Source organism: Asterias rubens, chromosome 3 (genome assembly GCF_902459465.1).
Source record: "Asterias rubens chromosome 3, eAstRub1.3, whole genome shotgun sequence".
Taxonomy (NCBI): Eukaryota; Metazoa; Echinodermata; class Asteroidea; order Forcipulatida; family Asteriidae; genus Asterias; species Asterias rubens.
The window spans coordinates 19,717,668-19,730,355 of NC_047064.1; the positions used below are offsets into that span (position 1 = coordinate 19,717,668).

The window sequence follows — 12,688 nt, forward strand, 5'->3', positions numbered from 1 at the left end:
ACACGCCATACACTAGTTACTTCCTAAACAGTTTATATTGACGTTACACAGTGTGCACGCAGTACACGCACCAGTCAGAAATTGCCCAACAATTATTGTTTGATGACTGGACAATATTGGTTTTCTTTTCATGAATTACTGCATTTCAAAATGGAAGTTTGCCTGTATGGAAAACCAGAAAAAAAAACTAAAAGACACTGCACACCTTTGAAGACTTTTTATGCATCTGAAAGCACACAAATCTGTGCAATAAGTTCTATTTTGTCTTCTTTCATTATTCTCTTGCAACTTCGATGTCCAATTGAGCACAGTTTTTTTTTTTACAGAATTAGTTAGTTTATGCATAATTGTTGAGATACACCAAGTGATAATAGTGGTCCTTACCAAAGTCGCCAGTGCCTTACATGACTGAAATCAAATTGAACTATGTCAGGAGATTGTCTTACAACCGAGAAAATTCCCCTAAACTCTTATCACAAGAAGAAATCTTGACCATCAAAATAGCCGCGGCATTTAATAAAAAAAGCCTGAGGTAAGAACATAAAGGAGGTGATAGGGGAGTTCTGTCTAATTAATGGACCGATGATAACATATTCACACTCTATAGCCAGACCCACTTACTCATATCCAACCTAGTTTACGTTTGTTTTTTCTAATTTGCGTTGGGTTGACTTCATGACTGGCAGTGCTTTCATGGGTAAGTGGGTTTGCCTGAGGTGTGTGACATATTATCGATCGACTCGCAGCTAGATATGTTTATATGCTTACGGAATCAATCTATACTGAGAGGTAGAGTCGCTGATTGTAACACACAGGTCAAGAAGTGGCAGTGCAAGAGAAGTCACAGGTGAATTATAAGCAATCTAGTTTATAGCTCCATAGAATAAGCACAAGATTCCGTGGCAAGAATCGTCCACAAGCCATTAACATCCATACAAGAATCTTAAGTTCAAGAAGTATCATTTTGCATTTTTTTTTTTAACAATCACAATGGATAGACAATCAATTCAGTTTTAAACAAAGAAATAAACACATCAGAAGCCACCCCTCCCCAAAAAAAAGATTAAATGAATAATTAAACAAAGAAATAAACACGTGACACAAAAAAAAAAAAACTTAAACAAATAATTATACAATTTGAAATGAAAGATAAATAGTGCAGTATTTTATCTTTGACCTTAAAATGAAGACCGAAGTTGTAAGCCAGTAATAATTTTGTTATCCATTTTTGCAATTTTTTTTAAAAGTTTGTTGACATTGAGTACACATGCTACGTACATGTGTCGTACTTGCATACATGTGCATGTACAACTTATGCACTTTTCTCTTTCCCTTTACTTTGGTTTATTAATCCCGGTTCATTACAAAACAAAAATACTAATAATAACAAATCACAGATGGTTGGTTACAAAAATTAATTAAAACTGCACATTTATAAATTCAAATTAATCACATTAATTATTCCTCTAATTGTATCATGTAACATACATTGTGAAAAGGAAGGTACATGTAGAACAGACGTCAGGTGCATTTAAACAAGAAGTAAAATGCAAATTATGTGCGTTGTTTTTCAGTATTTGTTGAAGCAGTCGGTTTCGCCAATGTAAAAACCCCAACATCTGTTGCTAAATACATGGCCAACCTTGTATCAGGAAAAGCTTCTCTTTTGTCTATAACTATTAACTAAAAAATGCATCAATTTGCTGGTTGAGTAGACAAGGCTTCTCAAGGATAATGATAATGTACAATGATATCAATCATCAAACTGCCCATTCAGAAGAAAGTTTTTAATAGTTTTATCTCGTTGAAAGTTCAGTACAAAAGAACATTAGTTCAAACTGGGCCCAATTTCATAGAGCTGCTAAGCACAAAAATTTGCTTAGCATGAAAATTCTTTCTTGATAAAAACAGGATTACCAAAAAAAATTCTATTTGTTGCATATTGCTTGTTACTAGTAATCAGCTGTTGTTTGCTTATCCTGAAAATCACATGAAAATTTGGTTGGTAATCCTGTTTTTATCAAGGAAGAAATTTCATGCTAAGCAAATTTTCATGCTTAGCAGCTCTATGAAATTGGGTCCTGGACTTGATAGTAGACGTACATGTAGCTACCGGGCAATCTCGGTGGTCTAGTTGGTATAAAACTGCTCTATAATAGACCGATCCAGTAGGCTCCGCCCACGACGCACGTGTGAGCAAGAACACGTGGGGCTCTCCAATGCCTTTCTGCACAACTCTGCCGCGCGCGGCAAGATACGCGCACGCATGTCGGACCTTAGTGTCGGACCTACGTTGCATTGTGATTGGTCAATATGCAATGGGGCGGAGCTTAATGGATCGGTCTATTGCAAAGGTCTTGGGTTCGAATTCCAACAGAGTAATACGCCTGTGTGGTTTTTTTTTTACAGAGCTCGGGGAAAGTACTGAGTATACAGTGCTAACACACATCGGTGTATGGGTAAAACCAAAATTAATATTCTTTAAGTTCATTCCCGATTTCCATCTATGGACTTTAACAAAATAATGAATATTCAGGTTTTTTCAAATCCATGTGCAAATCATTGTGCTATACGGTAATTGACAATTGTTGCATGGTTTATTAGTAGAAAGACCTGGTGTCTATAATCGCAAGCGGGTCCTGAAATGCTGCTTCATTTATGTATTTATTGATAAATTCACAAAAACCATACATAGGACTACATGAAGACTGTGGATATGGATGTGTAAACGTTTTTTTCAAACTCGAAATCTTGTTGATATATGTACGGTTACAGGTGTAACCGACCATTTCAAAAACAGTTACATGTTTACAAAAACACCGTAAACACACAAGAGGTTTAGCCTACTACCTGTATATCAATGTTTTCCAAATCACAGCTATTTATACTGCCTACTGTACATAGACAGACAGCAGACTACATTTTTGATGCAAATTAGGTTGTACAATGTATATGTGTATTAGGCCTTACAATTATGTGGATTGGAAGGATGTCGTCAAAGGTTTGCGAAAGAGTGGGTGGGCATTCGTGTTAGAAATTATAGAAGAGTTTGTTACTCACTTTCCTTTTACTTGACACCAAGTTATTTAGGCACAGTAGAAAAACAGCGGGAAAATGAAGTATAAATGAGCAGTGATGAGTCATGATAGGTACATTACCATAGCACTGTAAATTATTTATCGCCAAAAGAATGTTGTGTTATCTACTGTGTGTTCTTCAATCAAACGTGGTTAATTACTTTAAAGGGTTTGGCTACTTGTAACACACAAAATACAAACGTCCACAGATTTACATTAAACTTATATTGTTTAAAGATTATGATAGTACAAATATCCCCCTAGTATTACTTACTGATTCAGTGCTGCAGTTTGTGAGAAATGAGTAAAACAATTTCACGAATGGATTAATGCGATTCTCCAGAAAACATTGCTATGTGATTTGTACTTTTTTTCTTTCTCAAAAACTTGACGACTAATGAAGCTGAAACTTACAGGTAAATAATATTACATACATCTTCATGGCCAAAAGACTTGATCTACAAAAGGTATCAAAAAACCTGTACACATTTGGTAATTGCAAAGACCATTGCTCTCACATGGTGTATCCCATCATAAGCATAAAATAACAAGCCTGTGAAAATTTGGGCTCAATTGGTCATCGAATTTGAGAGAAAATAATGAAAGAAAAAACACCCTTGATGGACGAATTTGTGTGCTTTCAGATAGGAATAAAAAAACATCTAGCTAGAAGTCTTTTAATATTTTAGTGAGAAATTACCTCTTTCTAAAAAACTACGTTACTTCAGAGGGAGTCATTTCCCACAATGTTTCATTACCGAGTCAGTTTTTAAATAATATTTGTTTTGAATAATTACCAAACGTGTACCTTCCCTCTAAGAGTGTAAGAGTTTGTCTTTGCAATTACTGAAAGCACAAACTCAACGCATAAATAAAACAACAGTTGTAAATTCATCATCACAGGATACATCAACTCAAAATCACCGACGATATCTTATCATTCTGACTTTCCCAACCCTTAGGCTAGCCGGGAAATCTAGCAGCTGTTTGCGATAGTAAGACAATTCCTCCTGATTATAACTTCCTATTTTGCCTCTCGACTACAAACGAGAAATCCTTTATTGAGATATGACAATTTGAATGTCAAGGGCGACGGGTACAGGTTTTAATTAATCAGTTATCAAGAATGGTTTGAATACTCTGGACAGGTGTAACAAGCAAGGACTTTGACGGCTCAACGTGTTGCCATTCTCATACACTGCATTGAAAGCACTGGACACTATTGGTATTTACTTAAATATAATTGTTAGCATAACAACTTTAACAAGCAATGTAGAGATGTTGATAGTATAAAACATTGTGAGAAACGGTTCCCTCTGAAGTAATGTAGTTTTTGAGAAAGAGGAAAAAATTTCACTCAAATAATAAAAAAAGCATCTAAAAATTACATAAATTTGTGCAACAAGGATGTTTTTTCTTTCATTATTCTCTTTCAACTTCAACGACCAAATGAGTCAAAATTTTCACAGATCTGTTGTTTTATGCATGTTGGGATACACCAAGTGAGAATACTGGTCATTGACGAAACGTGTCCAGTACCTTGAAGGCCAATGAATGCAAACACAATTAATGGCATCCTATAAGTTACATTGTATGTTTTATTAAATGCTCTTGAATGTCATGGCAACATGAAGTAAGAACAGCAATCAAGTACATCTTTTAAAAGTTTTTTTTTTTGGGGGGGGGGGCAACAGACTTATCTGCCTTCCTACCGCAAGTTGCTAGGCTATTCTACAATATGTTTGGTTTGACAACCATTATCATTCCACTGCAGGATGAAGGCCTCACTAATGTTGTCTCCGAGTATTGTAAATGAGGGAATATCGCATCATATATTTTATGTTTCAAACAATTGACATGTAAAATCAAAGAGCGTACTTAAAGACAATCTGGCATGTATGTTAAAATGTTTTGATAGTAAGTTGACCCAACAGCATTTCCTTATTGTGACTTTTTGTCCACCTACTATCCCCCCCCCCCCAGTTTAATTCCATAAAGGTTCAACGTCCACATACAGCAAAGGACAAAATAAAAACATCACACCGTTTATCTATCTCCCTGCACTTAAATGTAGGAACCAATTCTCCAAAGACATAGATCCTCGGTCAGGGTTTGTGCGTAGGCGTTGATTCAGTATAGAAGAGTACAGAGGGCTCATATTGTATGCAGAGATCCTCTTGAGGCCCAATGTAGTGTGGTGTTACCCACCGCTGATAACAACGGTGATTTTTGTGGGTGTAAAAGAAAACACAGTAAGGCCAAATATAAAAAAATATCAGTTGATCAACCCCTCCGTCATCCTTGTTTTCATGCGGCATCCTTTTTTTTAATTTTTTTTTTTTTTATGTTACATTTTTTCCTTCAAAAAGACAAGTTTTCTGTGTATTTCTCATTAGACTCACCAATCTTTTTAAAGGCACTGGACACTATTGGTAATTACTCAAAATAATTGTTAGCATAAAAACTTACTTGTTTTAACAAGTAACAGCTCTCCATTGATAGTTAAAACTATCAATGGAGAGCTGTTGATTGTATAAAACCTCGTTTGAAACGGCTCCCTCTGAAGTAATGTAGTTTCGAGAAAGAAGTAATTTTCCACTAAAATATTTGAATTTGATTTTGAGACCTCAGAATTAGAATTTGAGGTCTTGAAACCAAGCATCTGAAAGCACACAACTTCGTGTGACAAGAGTGTTTTTTCTTCCATTATTCTCTCGCAACTTCGATAAAGATTGATCTTTGACTATTACCAAAAGTGTCCAGTGTCTTTAAGAACTTGTAACTACATAAAGTAAGTAGTGACTTTAAACTGCAAAGATTTTGTGGCCAGTTTGAAGTAAAATGCTTGGCGGCCACCTTTGAAAGAAATAAAAAATAAAAAGGTCCTCCTCTTTTTGGAAAAAAAAAAACCTGGACGCTCTACAGGTAATTTTTTTGACTTGGCTTAAGTGTGAACTGAAGATATCTTGAGGTGTGTTGTTATAATATACACTGGGTTTTGGAAACATATGATACAAGAGAGGATATTGGATGAATGTAACGTAGGACAGGAGGGTAGATCTCGAGATTTAAGTACAATGACAACTTTACTCTGACTTAAATTATAACAGAAAAGCCTTGAGCAAATACGGAAATCTACCCTGCAAAGGGTCAGGCACCTCCATCGTGAAAGCCAGCTCAACACAAATATTGTGGTGACAAGTTCATTTTTTTTGTGAAAAGTGCAAAATGTTGCAGACTGAACTGACTTCAACTTGGCCTATAGCAGACAAGATATTTGTTTCTTGGGGGAAAAAAGAGAAATTTTAGTGAATAAAAGGCTGAGTATGTACAGGCTTTAATAAACATTTTAGGCTAAAATATTTAGTCTCGTTTTACTCTTTAAGATATGTTTAATGTTGTAAAGCGCCTCAGGGTTGGTTCTGCGTAAGGTGCTTAATAAATCTAATAGTTAATAGTATAAAATGCCGGATAAAATGAAAAACATCGGTGGCAATTGGTCAAACTGTCAAATGTATCCTTTGTACAACAAAAGGATGAAGGTCTGAAATTGGGAATAACACAATAACCCATGTCAAAATGGGAGATTTGAGCATGAATTCCAGTACCATTTCTCCCTCTTTGTACAGGGGAAAACGAAGCCTACAGATGGTGCATGTCTGTGCACGCTACACAAATAGATTGCCTGGGGGCGTCAACTGGTTTAACCAAACCAACTAACCACAAGCCAATAGCGAATGCTCAGAAGTTGTTTAGTGCTTTGATACACGTCAATTTAGCCTGTATACACATTGTCCAACATGAAATGGTTTAACCATCCTTACATGTTCATGTGTGCCGTGAACCTGTAGTTTATTGGATTTTGCCGCCCACCTACCCGTACTTAATGGGGTAACAGATATTTTTGGGGAGGAGAGCAGTACATAAACTGGGCTGGCTGCATTGACAATAAAAAATACATGCAACAGTAACGATCTCTCCTCACTTGTTCCTCCATGCTCAAACACAGCAACAAAAATAATAGTGGATTAGTTCCTTAGAAAGTGATGTAAGGTACAACAAGAAGTAAGGCCAAATAAATTAAAACAAAACAGTTGATCGTCCCCGGCCGCATCCTTTTTGGGGGCCGCATCCTTTTCTTTACGAGAATGTGCCTCAAAGACACATTGTCAGAGACCAGTCTTCTCACTTAGTGTATCTCAACATATGCATAAAATAACAAACCTGTGAAAAGTTGAGCTCGATTGGTTGTCGGAGTTGCGAGATAACTATGAAAGAAACAACACCCTTGTCACACGAAATTGTCACGGTGCTTTCAGATGCTTGATTTCGAGACCTCAAATTCTAAATTTGAGGTCTCAAAATCAAATTCGTTGACAATTACTCTTTTTCTCGAAAACTATTCACTTCAGGGGGAGCCGTTTCTCACAATGTTTTATACTATCAACCTCTCCCCCATTACTTGTTACCAAGTAAGGTTTTATGCAAATAATTATTTTGAGTAATTACCAATAGTGTCCACTGCCTTTAATACAGAGCTGGCAGAAACCTGTCCGGTGCCTGTCAGCACTAACAGAATAGAGGAAGCTAAAAATGAGCCTATGCCGTTTGGCATCGTGGGAGAGGCAACAGGGAGCTCTATTAAGAGTAAAAATCTTAGCGTTTGCACCTGCCATCTTGGGAAACATACATTGTACAACATTGTTGTCTATTAGCTCTACATGTAAGTAGAGTGACCAAGACATACTAATAATAATAAAGACATACAATTACTATTCGTATTTATCTCATGATTTCGATAAAATTAAAAACCCAGTTTACAGAAAGTCACGCTGCAATTTTATAAAACTCATTTTAAGCAGAAAAACTTGTTTAACAAAAACAACAAAATGCTAATCAAAAGTAAGTAAGATTTGTTTTTTCTGTGCTTAGCAAATTGTTGCATTTTAAACAGCATGATGATTTTTTTTTTTTTTATAAATGTGTATACTGACCAACCATGACCATGTCCACCACACTTTGTGCTTGGCCCTTCAACGCCATGACCAACGCCGAGGTACAAGGCACAAATAACGGCCGGCTAATTATTCCCTGCGCCGTCATCATGAGGTTGTAGCCGTTACGACAACGATGGCGTCTCACCCTGCACCACGAGGGCAGTATAGAGCGTCCGGAAACTCGTGGCTGTGCATTCGCGGGTGGCATTAGATCCTTTTGGTGGCTAATCGATTGCACTTGGCATAAAATAGTACCCTTGATTTACGATCCCTCACGGTGACACACACACACACACACACACACACACACGCGCACAAATGCTGCCTGTCCTGACCGACCCGGCAACAAGCAAGTCTTCAACTATCCGAGTCCCCCAGTTTCCACTCACGCCTCTAGAAATACTTGATTATACCATGGAGCTATAGCTCCATGATTATACACAGGTATGCGTAATCACTGTTGAGAACAGTTTGCCTGCAGCTACACAGATAAGCACAGCTTGATTGTTGTAGGAGTGAAAGCAATCGTTGAATAGAGAATGGTGACAGTAGCTCCATGGTTTTTGATGGTAATCTTAGGGTGATCAAACTGAGGAGTTGAGCAGCTCACTATAGCCATAGCTAGCTGGGAGTAGAGAGGGGTAGTCACAACTGAAGACTACTTGCTCAGTGATGTGCACTTGCTCAGTGATGCACGCATCAACTGTGTGTTCATGAAAGCTTGATTATAATGGTCTGGGCTCATTACTCCAATGTGCACTGGTTGTTGTTGTATGGATTGTGTGTACTATTGGATACAATGTAAGTCAGATGCCTTAAGAAGTGTCTATGGGATGATGTGGATGAGTCGAATGATGAAGATGTCATTGGGTTGTCACTCACAAGCACAGATATGAGAACTCTAAAGATGTCATGGGTTGTCACTCACTGGCACAAGAAACTTGTAAAGATGTCATGGTTTGTCACTCACAACAACAGATATGAGAACTCTAAAGATGTCATGGGTTGTCACTCACTGGCACAAGAAACTTGTAAAGATTTCATGGGTTGTCACTCACTAGCACAGATATGAGAACTCTAAAGATGTCAGGGGTTGACAAGAAACTTGTAAAGATATCATGGGTTGACAAGAAACCTGTAAAGGTGTCATGGGTTGTCACTCACTAGCACAAGAAACTTGTAAAGATGTCATGGGTTGTCATTTACTAGCACAAATATGAAAACTTCTAAATATGTCATGTTGTCACTCACTAGCACAAATATGAAACTTTTGCAATGGTTCATTGTGGTATGAATTGTATGTATACTAGTTGATACAATGTATGCCGGATGCCTGAGAAGTGTCTACAGTCCACACACGATGATGCTGATGAGTCAAATGATGAAATGGATGAAGATGTCATAGGGTTGTTACTCATAGCACAACATTTGTGGTAGTTGAGAGTTCTCATATTTAATATGAGAACTCTTAAGATATTGAGGGTCGATACTCATGAGCGCAAATATGAAAACTGTAATTTTTTTCTCAACAACTTGTCAGTCTTTCAAAACAACTTCCCCTCTAACACATCACTGTACAGATAAAGTTTGACTTGATGTGTACAAAAGTAAATAAAACATATTTATATAAAAATTCAAAATTCAAAATATAAAAAAAAAATATAAAAAAATTGACCAGACCCCAAAACAGCTACCTACAGTGCAAACTTTATCATTCTTCTGTAAAACTGAGTGAAAAAGTGGTGGCAGAATACAGAAATCTTTCTGCAAGTGTTTCACAAAGTTACATTTTTGGGGGGCAGGGACTTTTTTATTTTATTTCCCGATAATTCTGTGATCCAAGTAGTTAACAAAAATGGCCTAAGTGTTAGACTGGCTACACATGCCAACTCAGATGTACAATATTCTGGGTTAATAAAAGTACAACCGAATGGCTGTAGTGAACAATGTTATGAACATGTAATGAACAGGCTTTAAAAGACACTGGACACTATTGGTAATTGTCAAAGACCAGTCTTCTCACTTGCTGTATCTCAACATAGAAAAAACACCCTGTCACATGAAGTTGTGTGCTCTCAGATGCTTGGTCTCGAAATCAAATTTGTGGAAATTTACTTCTTTCTCGAAAACTACTCCACTTCAGAGGGAGCCGTTTCTCACAATGTTTTATACTATCAACCTCTCCTCATTACTCGTTATCAAGAAAGGTTTTATGCTAATAATTATTTTGAGTATTTACCAATAGTGTCCAATGTCTTAAAGTTTTCTCTATCTTTTAAGAACCTCAACTATATAACACATGATGGGTGACTACATGTATATATCATCTTCTCCGTTGACTTCTTCTACTAGCTCTATCCCGTCTCCTAACCTGTCAACATCTATCAGGTAGCGCTAGCAATGGTTTCAAACAGGCAATATGATAGACTGCGCTCATTTAATTTGCAGGCTTTAACAAGTACAGGTGTCAGCTGCAAGTGCCTAATAAATAGATTTGGGTACAGACGATGAGGCGCTGCAGCTTTGAGGGACTCGTAACATTTGAGGAGGCGTTAGACCATCGTGGTTTTAGTTTATGCGCATCGAGCGTGCTGATGGCTGATATGGTGTTGACTTTATCACGCCACTGCTTCACTCTATATCTTTACATTATTATTATCATCGTTCATAATGTTGTAGTTATTAAAGGTGTATTGTCACATTAAAATGTAGGGTGAGTGTGTGACGAATTATGAAACGGAAAAATCTGATAAAAGCAAACTGAATTTAAAGTTGCTTCAATAATAATATTATTAAAACAAATTTTATTTTCAATATTTATTTTAAATGAACATATCATCAAAACAATTTTTTTTCCAGCATTTATTTTTAATAACAATTAATAACAATGTTATTGAAACAAATGTTATGTTCAATAGGTCTCAAGATCTTCTTGATAAGGAAGAAGCATTTCTTCTTGTCTTGTAGATGATCACAGTATGAACTGTGAACAAGTTTTGATCATGCTTTATAACTAATAATATTCTTTCTCTAAAGCTAAAGATAGTCGTAAAGGGAACACCCTTTCTGCATTGTATAATGTATAGAACTTTCTACCACAACGTCACAACCCAACATCTTGATACTATCCCGTACCATTTCAGATCGCGTTGGGCCAACATTTTTATTTATTTAATTGGGCCTTTGTTGGAAACCCATGTACAGTGTGTCTAACTTTCAAACCATCAATTACACCTACACACATCACGACATGTACACATATCCCAACATGTAACTGATGATCAAATTAATGTGTACCTTTTGGTGCAATAATTAAATAAAACAAACTCGTTAAGTAAAACTTGAGAGGAAACCCATCAACAAGGATATCAGTGAGCAGACATTGTAAGCTAAATAAATGTATGTAGTCGCCAGTCGGGGGAGGATACATTTGTAGCGCCCATATGGGAGGCACATGTGTTTGTAAGGTCATTCATTGAGGGAGAAATTTCATTAACCTTTGACTAGCTAAGATCCTTTCCGATACTAAATGATGAATGAAATTCCTTGAAGACCTCCAGTGACCAGTAACTCAGGGAAGATTTTAACATCTACAGAAGTACAAAAGGGAAGCAACTTTACCCTAATGGTGCAGGCCTGACACTTCACGGAGGAAACAAAGGCGATTGCCTCCATGCCCCCTGGCCATTGCCTTGATGCCCTTGAAACGCTCCAGTAAAAATTTACAGTTTCCTCATAGGGTGCCCTCTACCAAGCAGAAAATGCCTTGGTGCCCTTGTGCTTCTAAAATCGAAGCATACAGGCCTATTTATTAGTGCATCAATGTATTTATTCAAGTATTTGAGAAGTGGGATTAGCTGTTGCGAAATGCTTACAAACAAAAAGGACCTATGGTATAAATGCAACAAAATAGTTGATGGCCTGTCGTAGCTGAGTCTTTCTCGAAGGCTTAAAAATGAGAGCCTTTGACTCTAGTAATGTATGAGAGTTTAAAGTTTTCATAACTTTGGTTAATGTTCTCTTTTTTAATTACCCATATCCATATCTATTTTGAGTGTCTAAGAGTGTACAGTGCCAGGCAGAATTGATTTTTTTTAATTTTATACTAGATATTAAGTTTTTTCCCCAGTTTAATTAATCAGATGAATAATAAAAACAATCTCTTCTCACTTCTTCATCATTTCTTCTCTGGAGGTCCTTCAGAAAAGATTTGGGAAACTTCTATTCAACTCTTCCATTCACAATATAAAACAAGGTGACTTGATGAGATACAAGAGGTCTCTGTTGTGGTTGTAAAGAATGAGGCCCTCTGTTGATATGTCACTGTTAATTTCTTCATCATAGAATGTGCAGTAAATTACAATATTATCATAAGAAAGTGAACAGTGGGGATTGATTTCAACTTTTGCAAAAGAAGCTTATATTTCTCTGTTTTAAAATTACTGCAATTCAATTATTTGAATGACGCAATTGCTCATAAGCTCTGAACAAATGCATGCTGGATATGATTGTCTGACCTTGAAACAGAGGAATACAAAACCATTTTCAATACATCAATGTGACAACTTGACAAGAGCCATCTGTTGTCAGAACTTGGAAAGGCACAGCCACCCA

At 36.7% G+C, this 12,688-nt stretch overlaps 1 protein-coding gene across 3 annotated transcripts in view; it reads right to left on the minus strand.

Moving 5' to 3' along the window:
• Positions 1-8,804, minus strand: part of LOC117288190 (diacylglycerol kinase beta-like) — a 53,795-nt gene extending 44,991 nt beyond the window's left edge. Inside the window, exon 1 of one of the 3 annotated variants that reach the window (XM_033768931.1) lies at positions 8,072-8,804. In XM_033768931.1, the coding sequence (XP_033624822.1) occupies positions 8,072-8,282 (211 nt within the window). In that variant the 5' untranslated portion in view covers positions 8,283-8,804. The remainder of the gene's footprint in view (positions 1-8,071) is intronic. The other 2 variants (XM_033768932.1, XM_033768935.1) reach the window with 2 other exon arrangements.
• Between the last annotated feature and the right edge of the window lie 3,884 nt (positions 8,805-12,688).